Below are 19,952 nucleotides of genomic sequence, written 5' to 3'. Positions count from 1 at the left end.
AAATCTCGTTGCCGTTGTCGTGTGGATGTAGCCTTATTTGTAGCTGTGTGCAGCAACACATTTCAGTCATTTCCTTTTTACACACTTATTTCTTATAAATTCACTAGGATTGCATGATATGGAAGCAATTTTCACTTCGTTGTTACTGATAACAACTGCCGTTATCACCACAGTGCCCGCCAGCACATTTACATCAGCATGTGGGTTTCCCTTTAGCAAACAGCTGTTTTCTCTCTTCTGCAGATAAATACGAGTTAAAGCAATTCAGACAAATCTCTCCTAGAATTCTGTGAAGTCTAAGACACACTGCCCAAGAGCACAGAAAGAGAGCGCGAGATTCTCTCCAAACATCAGATCTCGTCCGAGAGTCAATCCCTCAACTCTGATCTGCACTTTGTTCCAAACGCTGGCTGTTTGTAAGCAGGCTATGTATTCAGCAACATGCCAAAATGCCAGAGTCCTTACAAAATGTCCACTGTGCTCAGAAGGAGTTATTTTCGAGAAGTAGCTGAAGCATTTCAGGAACTCCTAATGAACCTTAGTGCTGGCTAATTGACAAATTCCTCAAGGAGCAGCTTCCTTCAGTTCTTCTCTCTCATTATGTGCTGGACTTCACGTCAATTAAACAGCCACCAAACAATTAGCAGCGTAAGCAGCACATGGCAGTCTGAACTGTATTACCATGAATGCAAAGATCGCAAAATTCAAACACTTTCTTCCTTCACCACTTTAGTAAAACATTTCCTTCATTTATGGTTCTATTCTGTCTGTAGTATCTTTCAAGCTATTTTTCTGTTGGTTTCATTTAACAGAAGAGGCTCCAAATACCAACCTAAATGGCTACCACGTTGACTTTTATCATAAATCTAATTGAACTTCAACGATGTCCGATATTTATTAAGTAATAAAATTCTAAGTTGACTTTTTATTAGCTCATCCGGCCAACAGACGATGAACTTATGCCATCGTGTGTTGTCCATCATCCATCCGGCAGCGTCCACATTTCACAAAAGTTGCTTCTTCAACGATTTTTAATTCTTTTTAGCAGGAAGGTAGGTCTGCCTGGGGTGCATATAGCTTCAACCCAAATTTGCATAATTCCAATTAATAATGAAGATATGGAGTAATTAAGCCCTAACGAGCAGTTTCCACACAAATCCCTTCTTCTCCCTCAATTCTTCACCGATTTTGATTCTTTCTGGCATGAAGGTAAGGGTACCTAGGGTGCATATAGCTTCTATATATGGCTTGTATATAGCTTGCAACATTTACTGCGCAAGGTGGCCCACTTGAGATCGTTCCTTCTGGACTAGACGGGGCCAGAGTGAGCTATGCCGTCATTGACGGTCTCGTTTTTAAGTTTAAACTTCTTTCATGGCCCAGTTTCAGTTTCCTACATTACTCACAATGCCAGCTGACTATCAGATAATAACACACCCTTACTTCATTCATTCATTCATTCATTCATTCATTTTCTATAATGCTTATCCTTTGAGGGTAGACGGTGAGCTGGAACCAATCCCAGTTGGCATTGGACGAGAGGCAGGGTGCAACCTGGACAGGTTGCCAGTCTATAACGGGGCCAACACAGAGCCAGACAGCCATTACACTCACATTTCACACCTATGGGCAATTTAGAGTACCGAGCTAATTTAATCCACATGTACAGTATTTGGATTGTCGGAAAAAAGTGGAGCACCCAGAGGAAACCTACGCAGGCACAAGGAGAACATCTTAACTCCACACAGAAAGACCCCAGACGGGACAGTGTTAACTAATACACCACCATGCTATCCCCATTACTTCATGTTTAGCAGTGCTTCAGTCCTCTAGTCTAACCTCACCTGTACTCTCTGCTCAAACAAAAAAAGCTTCCAAAGCTTCATCACCTGTCTTAATACTGCCATCATGCTCATCATCTCATCAATCACTGAGTTTTTATTGTGCTTCAGCACAACTGCCTCATACAGCTGCACTACATTCTGGAAGAGAGAATCAGTTTGCTGTCTCCACTATTTCTATTCTAGATTTCTGATTAACATGAGAGAGAATGTCACTGAAATGGTGAGTGAGAAAAGAAGCTCTTGCTCATTTGTTTAAGGAGCCAACAACAAAACCTGACCATTATCGCTTATGCTTCAGTTCAATGAAAATGATTCTCAAACTAAACACCGCTGTTAACAATGTCCCCCTGTGACACGAGGACAGCACGCAGCCAATAACTTCTCACTGGAATAATGAAAATACAACAACAATAACCCTGATATTATAATATATATTTCCTGTGCTATGCCAGAATGTCTTTCAAGATGGTCACCATGTCAGACAAGGCAATCAGAGTGCCATAAATTATTGCTCTGTCTTGGCCAGGAGAAGGGCAACACTACAACTTTGACCCCGACCAATCATTGTCCACCGCCTTACGTGTCATTTGAGGAGGAGGGTCAAGAAACTGTCAATCATGGCTATCAAGGAACATGTCGTAGGATTTGCCAGACTAGGTGAGAAAATACACAAAAAAAAAATCTGACACGCTAGACTTTTCATCAAGGCTGAAATATGAATGTCTGGCGCGATGAACAGGTCTTGTAGCATGACATAATAATCAAAGAACAGTGATGTGGCATCTGGGACACCTCACCATTGTTGTATACATATCTCTCAGACTTACCTGCATGGCACTGAGCAAATGTGTGTTACATCTGAGTGGAACAATGCCAGGATCAGTGGAGAGTATCCTGAAGGGTAGGGTGTCCCAGACACCATATTGCTATTCTTTGATTATTATGTCATGCTACAAGGCCTGTTCATCGCTCCAGACATTCACATTCAGGCCTGATGCTGGAAATGTGTCAGCTACGACAACTTCTTTCTTCTTCTGGCTGCTCCCGATTAGGGGTCGCCACAGCAGATCTTTCATCTCCATCGCTCCCTGTCTTCTGCATCCTTCTCTACCGCACCTGCCACTTTCATCTCCTCTTTGGCCTTCCTCGTTTTCGTTTGCCTGGCAGCTCCATCCTCAACATTCTCCTTCCAACATGCTCTGCATCTCTTCTCAGGATGTGCCCGTACCATCTCAGTCTCATCTCTCTTAGCTTAATTCCCCAAGCTCTCCACATGTGCTGTCCCTCTGATGTGCTCGTTCCTTATCCTGTCCAATCTCGTCACTCCCATCACAAACCTTAACATCCTCAACTCCACCACCTCCAACTTTGCCTCCTGTCTCTTCGTTAACGGTACGGTCTCCAATCCATACATCACAGCTGGTCTCACTACTGTCTTATACATCTTACCTTTCACTTTTGCTGGGACTTTCCCATCACAAATGACTCCCGAAATCCTTCTTCAACTGCTCCACCCTGCCTGCACTCTCTTTCTCACCTCACTATCGCAGCCCCCATTTTCCTGCACAGTTGACCCCAGGTACTTGAATTCACCAACTTTCTTTACATCTACTCCTTGCATTTTCACTACACTCATCCCGGAGAGTGTAGAAAAGATGCAAAGAGTAGACATAAAGAAAGAACGACCGGAGGCGGCTGTTGTTAACCTGGGCCCCGACTGATCCGGTATGGTATTTCTCTTTTCAATCCGCGTGTTAGATTTGGCAGTTTTATGCCAGATGCCCTTCCGGACACAACCCTCTCCAATTTATCTTGGCTTGGGACCAGCGCCAAGAGTACGCTTATGCACCCCCAGTGGCTGGATTGTGTCAGCTACGACAACATCATGTCAAAATCGAGCTAAATCTGTGTAACCTGATCCTACCATTATTCCACTCAGATGTAACATGTTTGCTCCGTGCCATGCAGGTAAGCCTGGGAGGTGTGTATACAGCAATGGAGAATTATTTTGTCAGATAATAAAAGAGATGCCATTCAGGAAAAATGGCATTAAAGATATTGGAGTTTTGGCTCTCTAACAATGTACCTTAGCCCACTGGAGGTGTTTCAGTTTAGTACCAGTAGTTCCAGTAATGTGACTAGAAACACACTGGAAGGGAAACTTTGTGGGTCCTTGGACTGCTCTAAAGTCTTGATTACAGACAGAGAGAGAGAGAGAGAGAGAGAGAGAGAGAGAGAGAGCGGTCACATGTAGTCTGGTTTGTCCTTCATATTCGCACAGACCATGAAATTAAAGCGTCTCCAGTGAAGCGCTTAATGATTTGTGACGAAGCTGTCTTTACTAACGGCCATGTTCCAAATGCCTCCCTAGTGGACATATAGTGCACTACATGTGGAACAGAAGCCTATACAATTCATACCCTTTGTAGTGGACAAGCAGGGACAAGAGGGCAATTTGGGATTCGGATCATTTCTGGGCAAAACAACAGCACTCATATGAATCTTTTCCCCCTGGGACTTTTCCAGGAACCAGAAATGTGTTACACTTCTGGGAAATAGCAGCAGGTCTGTGAAAGAAATGAGAAATGTCCAGAAGTGGACAAAGTACCCAACTTCATTACTTAAGTCAAAGTACAGATCCCACTGGTTAAATTTTACTCCGATACAAGTGAAAGTTGTCCAGTCAAATTTTTACTTAAGTTGGGGTACCATACCATAAATCCGGGGACCTGGGTTCGATTCCGACCCGAGGTCATTTCCTGATCCCTCCCCATCTCTCTCCTGCTCATTTCCTGTCTCTACACTGTCCTATCCAACAAAGGTGGAAAAAGCCCAAAAAAAAATCTTAAAAAAATTTTTTTTTTACTGAAGTATTGCTTTTAAAAATACTTAAGTATAAAAAGTACATTTTCTGTCAGTGCATCGTTGTATTATTGCCACAACGCTTACAAAACCTAACACTGTTACCAAAGACAGAAATGTGAATTCAGAAAATAAACGCATGCTGTGCCATCATGGTGGTTTAACATTAAGCTAGCTAGCCAGTCAGTGCGTTTACATGCACATCCAAATCGAGCTGCTGTCGGTAATCGAGCTAAGGGTCCCAGCAGGGGTGCCAGAGAAATCCAATCCTACATGCGCACAAGGAAATCGAGCTACTGTGTGAGGTACATTGTGCACCCAAGCCACAGGTGGCGCTACACGCCCCATCGTGTTGGTACACTTCCGGTTGTCGTCATGAAGAAGAGCTATTCAAGAGTATAAACAAAGTTATCAGTTCCGTGTTCACAAGAAGAACAACGACGAGGACAGCAACATCGAGATATATATATATATTTTTTTTCAGCTACTTAAGCTGAATGAGCATGAACTCTATCTCCTCATTGCTCCAGAAGTGCACGTTTCTACTACTGTTGTCATGCCGACCGAGGCTGTTGTGTTTCCCGCTTGTGGTCTCATCACTCGTCACTTCCGGAAGGGGCAGTGCTGAAGTAAGTAGCTCGACTACGTAGCTCGATAGGGTTTATATGCACTAAGTAGCTCGGCTACAATCGCATAATCTAGGTCGCGTAGCTCGATTACGAGAAATCCAGTTCGGTTCGATTTCAGCTGAGCTAAGGTGTTTCCATGCCATTTAGAACTTCGATTTCAGTTGAGCAACGGCAGAAATTCGATTTTCTCTATGTGCATGTAAACGCACTGAGTGAAACTCCACCTGACATGCTAGCAAACTCTTTTCAAACTCAAAATCATATTGAGTAGCTACTAGAAAAGAAATATTTCTACATCCTGTTTATTTGACAAGATTATGCTAAAACATATTTCTGAAAGGACTTCAGATAAGTTAATGTTATTCATGTTTGTGTAACTCTGTTTTTACATGCTAACTAATAGTGTCCAAGTTAACTAGCGATGTGTTAACGTTAGCCATGGACAAGACAATAGCTTGTTCTGACAAGCAGTCAGCTGCCAAAACACAGGCTGAACTGGCCAAGCCTGTAGACCTCAAATCCATAGAAAGTCATTTGACTAACCAGACTGCATAGCTATTACAACGTTATCGCTAGCTCTAAAAGCACAGACAAATTCATTGCAAGCTTTCTCTTGGAATAAAACGTTTATATACTTCAATATGACACGGTGGTATATTGGTTAGCATTGTCACCTCATAGCAAGAAAGTTCTGGGTTCGAGCCCAGGTCCTGCATGTTCTCCCCGTGTCTGCGTGGGTTTCCTCCAGGTGCTCCGGTTTCCCCCACAGTCTAAAGACATGCAGGTTAGGTTAACTGGTGGCTCTAAATTGACCGTAGGTGTGAATGTGAGTGTGAATGGTTGTTTTTGTCTCTGTGTCAGCCCTGCGATAACCTGGCAACTTGTCCAGGGTGTACCCCGCCTCTCACCCATAGTCAGCTGGGACATGGTCCAGCTTGTCTGCGACCCTGTAGAACAGGATAAGCGGCTACAGATAATGGATGGATACCTCAATATGCTTCTGCAGGTTGGACGTCGAGTTTTTGTAGGCCGTGATGATGTTCGTTTTCGGCAAACAAAGCAAACATTTAAAACAAAACGTATCTTTAATCCTTTCAGAAAACTGAAACATGGGTTCATGGGCCATGAGTGTGTACGTTCTCCAGAAGAACCGTGCCCTTCCATTCTGTCATCAACTGATTGTGTTCAAATAATGCTACTAGGAAATCACTGAACTTGATTTTATAGTCTATGGGTGTGATGTGATCCTAGTGATTACTGATAGACTATCTCAGTGTCACCTGTGAAAAAACAAAATCACGTTTTAGAAAAGAACATCCACTTTCAAAGCTGCTTCATAGTAAGAAGTAGTTACGCTACAATGACCTGCATATTGTTTCTGCCTACCGCTAGCGGCCTACAGTGGCTACTCATGCGTTGCGTTTTGGTCTTTGCTTTCTACGTTACTGATTCCCTTGCGGATTTCCCCAGTACACAAATACTGATGACGTAGTCAGTCAGTAACCTCATGGTTCTCGAATTTTTGCAATGTGACAACGAGAAGTGGAAAAAAATTATGAAGTAGACCCTCATCTTCCGACTTCTGCTACCATCAATGGTGAGTAGGTTGTATTTTCTAAACATATAGAAGTGACAGCTTAAGTATTTTTCTTGATTAATGCCAAGTTTCATCGTAATCAAAAGACTAGCACATTGGTTTTGCTAACATTAGAAAACTATGTGTCCAAGTGCTGCCAGCGGACGGACAAAAAACAGGACAAAAATTAAGCAAGTTATGGTCATTTACAGGTGGAAGTTGTTGATATCGGTCACAGTTCTTCGATTGTTTTGTACAGGTAATCGTATGGGGCCGAGTAAAATTAAGGATTAATTTCACGAGTGATTTCGAAGTTTTGAAAATTGCCTGAGTTGTGAAACGATTAGGGCAATTTCAAAACTTTGAAATCACGAGTGAAACTGATCCTTAATTTTACGAGGAACCATACGATTACTTGTTTATAATATATAGGGCCAAATTCATACTTCGGAAGCCATTCAAGTTCACAACATTTGTCATTCACGTTTTCTGAACCAATCAGCACGCAAGACTATCTTGCACATTTGAATCAATTTCTAAAGTGTCTTTCATCATGACACAATAAAACTGCGATAGCACCTTATCTAACTCACAGTGTTCATATGCCACGACAGAGTCGTTTATTTGTCTTTCCACGGCCCATTTCTTAAACATGGAAAGCCAAAAATACGTACTTTTTTTTTGGCATTTTCATTTTCGCTTGCAGCTTTCAATTGGTTTATCATTTCTTCGTCAAATATAGCGAAACGCGGCATTGCTGAGTCAGCCATTTTGTTGACAAAATTTGCTAATTTTTGTAACCGGAACCAAGCAACAAACTAGCCAATAGCATTTCAGAAATACGGCCCCGTGTTAAGGGAAAAAAAAAGCCCTCCTTGATTGACCAATCAGAATTGAGTAATTTGGCCCTATGTATTATCTCATCTCATTATCTGTAGCCGCTTTATCCTGTTCTACAGGGTCGCAGGCAAGCTGGAGCCTATCCCAGCTGACTACGGGCGAAAGGCGGGGTACACCCTGGACAAGTCGCCAGGTCATCACAGGGCTGACACATAGACACAGACAACCATTCACACTCACATTCACACCTACGCTCAATTTAGAGTCACCAGTTAACCTAACCTGCATGTCTTTGGACTGTGGGGGAAACCGGAGCACCCGGAGGAAACCCACACGGACACGGGGAGAACATGCAAACTCTGCACAGAAAAGCCCTCGCCGGCCACGGGGCTCGAACCTGGACCTTCTTGCTGTGAGGTGACAGTGCTAACCACTACACCACCGTACTGCCCCTATGTATTATAAAGTGTGTAATTAAGGGCTGAAAATCCCTTCGATTTTTTTGAAATTAAAAAAAAAAATCATAACTTTAATATTTATCATAGATAGTTGGTTCATGCGGGCAGCATGGTGGTGTAGTGGTTAGCGCTGTCGCCTCAAAGCAAGAAGGTCCGGGTTCGAGCCCCGTGGCCAGCGAGGGCCTTTCTGTGCAGAGTTTGTATGTTGTCCGCATGGGTTTCCTCCAGGTGCTCCGGTTTCCCCCAAAGACATGCAGGTTAGGTTAACTGGTGACTCTAAATTGACCGTAGGTGTGAATGTGAGTGTGAATGGTTGTCTATGTGTCAGCCCTGTGATGACCTGGCGACTTGTCCAGGGTGTACCCCGCCTTTCGCCCGTAGTCAGCTGGGATAGACTCCAGCCTGCCTGTCGAACAGGATAAAGCGGCTAGAGATAATGAGATGAGATGAGTTGGTTCATGCATCATTTTAAAGGTCTTTTCTACAGTAGTGTAGTAGAAATATTCTTAATCTAATAACTTTGATTTTTATTGTCACATGCCTATAAGAAGTAATGAGGAGCTTGATAGAAATGTAGTTGAGTAAAAAGTACAATATTTGTCTTTTAAATGTAGTGAAGTCATAAGTTTTCAGAAAAAATAATACTCAAGTGAAGTGCAGGTACTCAAAAAAAAAAAAGTGTACTTAAGTACAGCACTCAGGTAAATGTACTTTGTTACTGTCCACCTCATGTTTCTGGAGTTTCCTTCACGACACAGACTACTCACAAAACAATCCCCACAGCCACAGGGGTGTTTCACATGAGCCCAGTAGGACTTAATTACAAGAGGAATAAAAGTCTGAAGGCTAAATGATGGTTATGTAAGCTAAAGCAATCAGCGCGCAGAATCTTCTGGAAGGGGAACAGAAAGCTTTTTCCTCCATCGAGTCTGACGCCTGAGTTTTTGCCGTTAAAGGCGCCAGGAAACATGAACCCTGGGGAAACAACAAGTCCATTTAGAACAAGCGTGTTTTATATTATAAACAGTGGGGTTTAACAGACATCGTTAAAACTGCGCCGAAGTCACTTTTTCACACCTCTTATACAGAAAAGCAAAAACACACCAGCACAGCACAGCCTGCTCTGCTCAGCAGGCGCGCATGCGCAAACACACAGCTGTCAGGCAGCGAGATGCGAAAAGCAACTGATATGACAACACAGTCCACAAACAGAGCAGGAAAATATCATCAGGACAACATTTTTCACTATACCAGCAAATCCAACACCCATTTGCATTTCAAATACACCCAATATATATATATATATATATAATTTTTTTCCAACAGTCTTTCTTACCTTACTCATGTTGCTCCTCAAAAGCAGCACTAGTGCAGGTTTAAAATGGCGGTGTTTAACCACATTTAAAAATGTTCACGTTTAGTGTAAACAGTGTACAGCAGCTACTGTTCTACTGACGCTCATGTTTACTCTCCTTCAAACTCTGAGCTCAGGGGCGGAGCCGCTGGAGAACGGAGTTCTTGAAGCGCACTTTTCTGATTGGCTACATCGCCGAGAAGAAGACATTCCCGTGTTGGTGATTGGCTGGAATGTGGAAATGGGCGGGACCAGTTTCATTGGGCATCAATGGGAGATTGTTCACATCTTCCAGAGCCAGTGGTGAACAGATGAATGAGGAATAATAATCTCATTATCTCATCTCATCTCATTATCTCTAGCCGCTTTATCCTGTTCTACAGGGTCGCAGGCAAGCTGGAGCCTATCCCAGCTGACTACGGGTGAAAGGCGGGGTACACCCTGGACAAGTCGCCAGGTCATCACAGGGCTGACACATAGACACAGACAACCATTCACACTCACATTCACACCTACGCTCAATTTAGAGTCACCAGTTAACCTAACCTGCATGTCTTTGGACTGTGGGGGAAACCGGAGCACCCGGAGGAAACCCACGCGGACACGGGGAGAACATGCAAACTCCGCACAGAAAGGCCCTCGCCGGCCACAGGGCTCGAACCCGGACCTTCTTGCTGTGAGGCGACAGCGCTAAGCACTACACCACCGTGCCGCCCCAATAATAATAATAATAATAATGAAGAAGAAGAAACACTCTGACAAACTAGACTTTTCCTTGTTGCTGACGTTTAAAAATAAATAATTTAACTATATAGATAAGACCTTAAGGACCACTAGTCTTTAAAGCTTTACTGTAAAAACTAAAGGTACATTATATGACTCTTCCCAGGACACACATTAAATGTACAAAAAGCTTTAAACTTGATAGTGACTTTGACAAGGAAAAGTACAAATTGGTATCTTTATTTCTGACAGTGTCTTCACCTGCATGTACATGGAAACACCATGTAGAAATTGCAAGGGAAAAAAAAAAAAAAAAAAATATATATATATATATATATATATATATATATATATATATATTAGAAACAACTACATATTGATGGATGTGATGTATTTCATCCCTAACCAAAGATCAGATTGCGACACCAAGTGGTGAAATATGTCATCACACAAAAGTGCACAAACACATCAGGTGCCTAAGAGTGAAAACTGACTTTGGCTTCTCAGATCCTTATTTAAAATGTATCCAGTGAAAAGCCCAAACTAGAGCAACCAAGACAAAGTAAATAAACTCTTCGGAGCCTCTCTCCCAAACAAATGTAAATAATATAACAGGCATCAGTCAGGGGGCGGCACGGTGGTGTAATGGTTAGCGCTGTCGCCTCACAGCAAGAAGGTCCTGGGTTCGAGCCCAGCAGCTGGCGAGGGCCTGTCTGTGTGGAGTTTGCATGTTCTCCCCGTGGGTTTCCTCCGGGTGCTCTGGTTTCCCCCACAGTCCAAAGACATGCAGGTTAGGTTAACTGGTGACTCTAAATTGAGCGTAGGTGTGAATGTGAGTGTGAATGGTTGTCTGTGTCTATGTGTCAGCCCTGTGATGACCTGGCGACTTGTCCAGGGTGTACCCCGTCTTTCGTCCGTAGTCAGCTGGGATAGGCTCCAGCTTGCCTGCGACCCTGTAGGACAGGATAAGCGGCTACAGATAATGGATCGGATGGAAGGGCATCAGTCAGATAACACAGGCATATTCCAACACAAGCATGCATAATCCCTTAATACACTCAGTGTTACAGAAAGCACCAGGCTGTAAAAATCCCATAGAGGTAACTAAATCATAAAGTATTAAGTGTCTTTAATAGTCTTGACACAGGTATATTACTGAGTCAGCTTTAAAGATGCTGAAGTGAGCTCAAAAGTATCAAATGGTCAAATGAGGTGCGAGCAAACAACCACAAAGTGTGTAGACATGTGATGAGTCACACAGTACTGTATGTGAATCAGTGTCTAGAAATTAGATTGCTGATTTTGTTTTTTAACTGAATGCAGGTGTCATTGTGAAACTAGAGATCAGTGAAATGACAACAAACTAAGGAAATTGCTCACACCCACTGTTTCCAGGATCCACCATGACCCTGACCAGGATAAAATGGTTCGGAAAGATGAATGAATTAATGAAACCGAGAGGGGAAAAAAGCAAATTCCTTTAAAAAAAGACCTATATGATTCATTTTGCAAAGGTTGCTTTTACAATGTGACCCACAGGCAAGAGACAGACACAGAGATGATGGAAAAGAAGAAAGGGAGAAAGGTAGGGTCCTGAGAAAACATGTGTAACCAGTGCATAGAAGGTGCGAGGCACCATGATACAAGGGCTCATGAGCTAGAGGCCAAGGAGAGAGAATATGAGCACAAACATCACAAAGTGCCAAGAATGAAACATATTCCCAGTCCTCAAGTCACTGAGCCACGTGGACATGAATTTACAGTATTTACACAACCACGGGGAGTAGGAGGAGAGGGGAAGAGGGTACAAGAAGAAGAAAAAGCCTTTGTTTATTAGAAGGGTTTAGTAAGAATTCACTCCCCTCCCTCTTCTTCTTGTAGCCTTGTCCTGTCTTTCCTGTTTCCCTTCTGATCTTTAGTAGAAAAAAAAACTGAGTTTAATGTGAAAGAGTACAGAGAGATGTTGATGACCCTGAACTGGACAGAGGAAGTAGTTTGGGATTTAATAGGCCACAACAGTGGACTCTACTATGCAGCTTTGGTCAGGTGAAATCATGCTCTGTCCCCACGTATGAATTTGGTGAAGAAATACTTCAAAGATTTATGCAAACTGTGGCTTGAAGAGAAAGGACATATTATTAGGGACATATTCAGTGAGGTAATGTTGCTTTAATGGGTCATGGAGGTCCGATGATGGAATGCTTGAAAGGGGGAATGAAAACATGAGCGAAAAGGAGGGAGGGAGAGAGAGCTGGGAACATTTAGGTAGAGGAAATGAAGGCGGGAGGAGGGAGGACAGAAATGATTGGCTAAGAGAAAAGCCAAGCGTTGATCAACTACAGCTGTGGAGTTGGGGGAGATGAGACTGGGGAGGCCAACAGAGAAAACGAAAAAAAAAAAAAGCTTATGTTGGATTGGAGAAGGACAGAAATGAGAAAATATGAATGGCACAATTGTAAGGAAGCAGGTGATTGATGGGAATATTTCCTCTGTATTTTATGCTCTTGAATCCCATTCCTCTTCTTTTCCTGTTAATGACCATCTCATTCCCGAAACATCTGGATCCAAGTGCACCACTTTGGGACAGAGGAATTTTTTCATGAGTAGCAAAGGAAAGCAAACCAGATCATAGCGATTTGTCTTTGGGACCTGGGTGGACTGGAGTGGCACTGGGAAACTAGTGAAATCACAGCAGTGGTTTTCCTTTTCCTTCCCATTTTGCATTCCTACCCTCCATATCCCATCTCTTTTTGTTCCCACACCCACAGTCATGCGATCACACACACACACCCACACCACATTTCTGTTTTTTTTCTTTCACATACACTTTCTAGCCATGAAATATCACACTATATCACACTGTAAACTGTGTTCATGAAATCACAAACTCCAAGAATTTATATCATATAAATATGATGTGCATTTATCATGGTGGTACATACACACCTACTAACCAGGATCAGACTCTCACATCTACAAATATTACATCTATAACCCTAAAAGTTCTTCTGTAGAACCCTCCAACTGAGTTCTTCCTCTATTAGAGAAAGGTCCAAGTAGAGCTTCTTAAACAATCTCAGAACCAATAAAAAACAAACCTGAGTCCTCACAGAAGAGTCATCATCTTCTTTTTTTTTATTTATTTATTTACTTACATACATTCTAGAATGGTAGTGAAAGGATCAATATTATATTTTGTATCACTGTATTATTGCTCTCAATTCTGATTGGTTGGAAGATTGATGAATTTTCTACAACAGCTCAAGTCACAGTATTTCTGGCTCCAAGGGAAATGACAGGTTTATATTATTGCACTCATTCTAATACTAATAATGTTTCTAACAGCTAACATGGACTGGTATGGTGTACGCCAAAACTACATGTAATTGTTGACACAATGATGTTTTTTGTGTGAAGATTATTTCACATTTATAGAAGGAGTCTCCAGTTTCAGCACTTTGCAACAGTCAATAAAGAAAAGCGGTTCCTTCAATTCAATTCCGTTTTATTTATACGACACTTTTAACAATGGACATTGTCACAAAGTGGCTTTATAGAAACATATAAATTCCAGATTTAAATTTTACAGATATGAATTGATTAATTTATCCCTAATGAGCAAGCCGGAGGTGACAGTGGAAAGAAATAACTCCCTGAGATGACATGAGGAATAAACCTGGAGAGGACTCAAACTCAAAAGGGAACCTGTCCTCATCTGGGTGACAGCGGATAGTGTGATTATAAATAATTCACTTCTATAACTGTGTGCTATATGTGTGTAGACTTGAGTGTCAAACTGTTTGTGGCAATTGCAATCCTAAAGTCTTAAGTTTTCCTTTATGGGAAAGTCTTCAGGACATGGGACTTTGTGCTTTGCAGCTTTTTTGTCTTATTTTCTGCATTTTTTGTCTTATTAAAGCTATACTGCCTTTCAGATTTTTCAAGCGTAGGTCATAAAACTAATTTTCCCTGACATCCAGTTATTTTTATTTAGTGGACCGAAAGCTACTGAATTTGAATCACAGACTTCCAATTTTATTAGTTTTTTTAAAAATAGAACAATTAATGAATTTAAGGCCACATGGCCCTAAATTCTCCTCTATTTTTTCCTGCTTCACCATGGCCCAATTTAAGATACTACATCATGCATCATATGGTGGGCTTTCCCGGTTCACGCAAGGCATTGTGGGATACAAAATTGAAACAGGAGAGAAAAATGGAGGACGTGAGTGTGTGAATGAAATATGAAAGACCGACTACAGTAACAGAAAGTGAGAAGAAAAGACGTTATTTTGTGAAGGAAAGGAAATGCAGGACCAAACTAATAAATATCAGTGGTCAGCGAGCACCTCGGTGTGATCAGCTGTTCGTTTAGCAACAGAATGATGGAACTGTCAGTGCACGATCAAAGGTAAACCTGCGCATGCGGACACAGACTTCCTCTGTCTGCTTGCCTGCGCAAAGCAAACGATTTCATGCATGTTATTTGCTCGGGAATCCCCTCATCTCATCTCATTATCTCTAGCCGCTTTATCCTGTTCTACAGGGTCGCAGGCAAGCTGGAGCCTATGCCAGGTGACTACGGGTGAGAGGCGGGGTACACCCTGGACAAGTCGCCAGGTCATCACAGGGCTGACACATAGACACAGACAACCATTCACACTCACATTCACACCTACGGTCAATTTAGAGTCACCAGTTAACCTAACCTGCATGTCTTTGGACTGTGGGGGAAACCGGAGCACCCGGAGGAAACCCACGCGGACACGGGGAGAACATGCAAACTCCGCACAGAAAGGCCCTCGCCGGCCACGGGGCTCAAACCCGGACCTTCTCGCTGTGAGGCGACAGCACTAACCACTATACCACCGTGCCACCTGGGAATCCCCTCAAATTTAATAATTTCCCAGCCAGAATGGCCTGATATTTCGTGAGATATTACAGAAATAAACATACATCACAATTACCAAATTTCAAAGGGAACTAAATTTCATCGATTTTATGAAATCGAAAGGCCATCTAGCTTTAAATTCATGAGAGTGAAAAAGAGAGGTGAGTGAGGGAAGTTATTATAAGCCATTATGGAAACATTCTGTAGATGTTCCACTACTTTAAATGTAACTATAAATGGGGAAAAAAGTATACTGTGTCATTCTTTAATAATTTGCAAATTGCTGTGGTATGAGAGGAATAAAACTTTTCGTAATAGGAAATAGGAAAATATAGGAAAATAATCAATTTGAAGTCGGTAATGGCACCAAAACATCCCATTGTTTTTTATCCCTAAAGCAACTCATATGAAATTATGTAGTGACCAAAAATATTACATTTAAAAAAATATCAGCTCGGTAAATGCATTTTACATATCTGAAGGGAACTCTTGGAAAAGTGTTCCCAAGCATATGTTTGGCTAAAAGAATTTGCTATTTTTATTTCCCCCAAATTGGAAGTTGGTAGTTTATATTTTCAAAATACATAAGTCAGTCTTAAATCATATAGAGATACACACTGAAACCTAACCATTTTCACGCATGAGCCTTTAGACTGTAATGTCTAAGATAAAACATACGTGTCCCAAAAACCATGAACTTGTGTTATAAGCAGGCCTTTATATATATATATATATATATATATATATATATATATATATATATATATATATATATATATATATATAACCAGGCATTTTCCTGTGTGGTGTTATGACACATGCCTGTGGATTATGGCTGCCATAAACTAGCACTTGTTAAAGGTTTGTCATTCCAAGGATATTCCAGGAATATAGCATAAACCACCCCAACAAAATCCACAGTGAGCATTGTTGCCCTCACAAGACTTTGACTGGGTGTGGGCATCTACACAGACTCATAACCATCCTTCGTCATCTTTGTTTACTTCCAAACAATAATAATAAAAAAAAGTCAAGCATGCTAGTTAATATGAATCAGTGTTATCCATATTTCATGTGCTTACTGGAGGAAGCTCGAGCATGGATTTGGTTCAAGCATTCTGGGCTTGTCATGACTGAATGACCTGCACCATTTATTAAATTTGTGAGGTTTGAACATTTTTTCATGAACATGTCATGACCCAATAGAGTTGTGAGGTATATTACTCCTGACATGATCACATGCTGTTTTAATGTGCACCACAAACCTCCTCTGTACCTATCAATAATCCTACCAGTATCAAGATGCAAAAAATATGTGGAACCAAATATTATGGTTCCAGTAAGAGAACTCAAAAGAAACCACAAGCATTGGTTTTGAAATATGAATATAAAAGTGGACAGACTCGATATTATATTTTACTCATAAAAGACTGGGAAAAAAGTGTAGCGCTTAAATTTCGGCAGAGGATCTTAGTTATGCATCTGGGCATAGACACGAGACCACAGCAGTATGAATTGAGAATGATGGAATAAATCCAATGTCTCTCAGAGAGGAGAGGTTTTAGGATCTCTCTCTCTCTCTCTCTCTCTCTCTCTCTCTCATCACCCCCAATTTGATTCCCAGGCCTCGTTCTTTGGGCCAACTACAAATGTGTCATCATACAGAGGGCTTAACATTCCCACACTGCACAGCGTGTGAGTAAGCCTCAGGGAATAGACAATTACATATACATGCTCTCTCTCTTGCTCTCTCTCTCTCTCTCTCTCTCTCTCTCACACACACACACACACACACACACACACACACACACACTCACAAACTGTTACATTCGTTCCATCTCTGCTCACACAGTCCATATTATTTACACACTACAAGTCAAAAGTTTGGAAACACCTTCTAATGCAATATTTTTCTTTATTTTTATTAATTAAAAGACATTTCATACCTTAAAGTAATGATGGATGTCGTTTCTCTTTAATTAGTTGAGCGGTTCTTGACATAATATGGATTACTACAGTTGCGGAATAGGGCTATTCCGCAACATTACAGTCTAAAGGCTCATGCGTGAAAATGGTTAGGTTTCAGTGTGTATCTCTATATGATTTAAGACTGACTTATGTATTTTGAAAATATAAACTACCAACTTCCAATTTGGGGGAAATAAAAATAGCAAATTCTTTTAGCCAAACATATGTATTGTTATTATTTTTTATTATTTACTGTTTGATCTCAAACACATTAAGAAGGCAAGAAATTGCACTAATTAACTTTTGACGAGGCACGCCTGTTAATTAAAAAGCATTCCAGGTGACGACCTCATGAAGCTGGTTAAGATAATGCCAATAGTGTGCAAAGCATCATCAAGGTAAACAGTGGCTACTTTGAAGAATCGAAAATATGAAACATACTTTGATTTTTTCTTTGTTTGTTTCCCACATAATTCCATATGTTATTTTATAGTTTTGATGTCTTCAGTATTGCTCTACAGTGGAGAAAACAGTCAAAATACAGAAAAACCTATGAATGAGTAGGGGTGTACAAACTTTTGACTGGTACTGCATATATAAAACATGCCCAAGAAATATTTGGTGGAACATATGAAATGATGAGAGATGGAGGAAAGTGTGCAAAACATCCAACCAAAGAACAGACGTACATGTGAAAACGCCCCTGTAGACATTCCTTCCAGTATCACCTACAAGAGCTTGAACTCAGTGTCATGATAAATAAGCCATAACTAAGCTACAAAATAAGGATCGAAAGAAACAACACATACAAGGGTACTCTGCACAAGTACGGCTGGAACTCACCTTGGTGAGTCTCATGTTGATCCTGTTGTGTGTCCTCTCCCTGTTTAGTGTCCCTCTGAGCACCTCTGCCTCTGGCTCGTCCCCGCAGCAATCCGTACACAGGGCGCAACCCATATAATAATGCAATAATTTAGTTATGTGCCACTTTTCTTATGATTGAGATTGTGGTACTATTTTACAAAAAGAAAAAAAAAAGAAATAAAATAATAATAATTAAAAAAAAAAGTAGTGCTCTGGACCTTACTGGTCCACCCTCTCCTCTCCCTTCTCTGCCTCTTGCTCGTGTTTTCCTGACTACACTGAGGCAGCTGTTTTTGTCGACTCACTCGAGGCCCTTCCCCTTCTGCTGGCTCTCCTTCTAATAAGCACATACTCATGCATTCACACACACCAGCTCATACTCACTCCTCTGTCCATCCTGAAATAACACACACACACATCTGCAAATTACCCTTTCAATCTAATTTCTATCACCACTCCTGCAGTCACACACAAGGTCTGAATTGAAGTCTGATGATTATTCATGCACCCACCCCCAACCTTCCTCAACACACACACACACACACACACACACACACACACACACACACACACACACACACCATTGTATTCACTCTCGAAACACACACAGGTATATTACTCGCCTCTCTGACTCCCAAACATCTTGGATATGTGCTGCACACCTGCAATATTATTCAACCATTCTAACATCCTCATCCTTATCCCACCGGATTTTTCCAGACTTCACATTCCCCCCATTCCATGCAATGTCATTCTTTTATATCCCTCCTCTCCCTCAATCCTTCTCTCCTCTAACAGCATATGTGTTTCACTCTTTATTTGCCCAGAGCTTTTGCGGTGAGGTAAATGAAGCGGAGATGCTCCTCAGATAGAAATGGTGAAGCCCACCACAACTGCACCACTTGGAAAAGTGGGAAAACCACAGCTTAGGTTCAGCTGGTATGCATGTTGGCAAGCGCCATTACAGAGCTCAAGAACACACACTCGTGTGTAAGTGAGACTGTGAGAGCAAAAACAACCCTGTGCTGAACCCTCTGAGGCAATGCTGGATTCCGCCACCATGGCCTCGTGGAGTAGCGCACCACAGCAGCAAAGTGCTCATATTCGCTGTTTCACTGGGGCAGTCTTAAAATAAGTTTCACGTGTTATAAGTTCTCATTTTGGGGTGTGTGTGTGTGTGTGTGTGTGTGGAGGGGGGTAGCATTTCAAATCATACCCCATGTTAAGGCAAATTCCATTCATGCCTCTGAAGCTCTCTTGCTTGCATCCCTCCCTCTTTTTCCTGTATCCCCTCACTCTCTACTTTCAGCACTAAGCTGACTGCCTGCATTCTCAGGTTTATATCAACAGTTTGATTTTGGCAGGAAAGACAGCATGCATTTTTCAAATAATAGTAATCAAGCAGGCATATATGAAATGCAGAGTTCGGTATCATACACATTACCTTAAACTTGACTTGACTTGATTACTTTTCCAATCTACTAATCTCTATATTTTATCTGAATTGATGCATGATTTCAGAATATGTAATGTATATCATTTCATTGTTTAATATTTCCCAGCCAGAATTTAGTGTTAATTTCTAGGTACTTCAAAAAAGTCTGAAGTTTGTTGGAGTCAGAACCTTAATGCAAGTCTCTCTCAGTGACCAATAAAGGTAAAATCCACAACATCCGTTAAATGTGCCTGAAGGAATCTCTCTCTCTCTCTCTCTCTCTCTCTCTCTCTGTGTGTGTGTGTGTGTGTGTGTGTGTGTGTGTGTGCGCGTGCATGTGTGTGTGTGTGCGTGTGTGTGATAAAGCTGAAATTCATCACATACCAGATGCATTTTTCTTCTGTTTATCACTACCAGTAATTATAATTCCAGTGTACTACAATTCTACTAATCTTATCTATTTTAGGGAAGAAGCAGTAAAATGATCTGAATTTTGACACTTGAAATT

The 19,952-nt window shown here is 41.5% G+C and overlaps 1 protein-coding gene across 6 annotated transcripts in view; it reads right to left on the bottom strand.

Moving 5' to 3' along the window:
- The window catches only part of tns2a (tensin 2a), a 76,944-nt gene extending 58,479 nt beyond the window's left edge, over positions 1 to 18,465 (bottom strand). For 3 of the 6 annotated variants that reach the window (XM_060937953.1, XM_060937956.1, XM_060937954.1), the window contains exon 1: positions 17,989 to 18,464. In XM_060937953.1, the coding sequence (XP_060793936.1) occupies positions 17,989 to 18,102 (114 nt within the window). In that variant the 5' untranslated portion in view covers positions 18,103 to 18,464. Of the gene's footprint in view, positions 1 to 9,545; positions 9,680 to 17,988 lie in introns of those variants that run through there. The other 3 variants (XM_060937955.1, XM_060937957.1, XM_060937958.1) reach the window with 2 other exon arrangements.
- Positions 18,466 to 19,952: the final 1,487 nt, after the last annotated feature.

This window comes from Neoarius graeffei, chromosome 13 (assembly GCF_027579695.1).
Source record: "Neoarius graeffei isolate fNeoGra1 chromosome 13, fNeoGra1.pri, whole genome shotgun sequence".
NCBI classification, from domain to species: domain Eukaryota; kingdom Metazoa; phylum Chordata; class Actinopteri; order Siluriformes; family Ariidae; genus Neoarius; species Neoarius graeffei.
The sequence above is the reverse complement of the archived record's forward strand: the minus strand, read 5'-3'. Positions and strand labels throughout refer to the sequence as shown.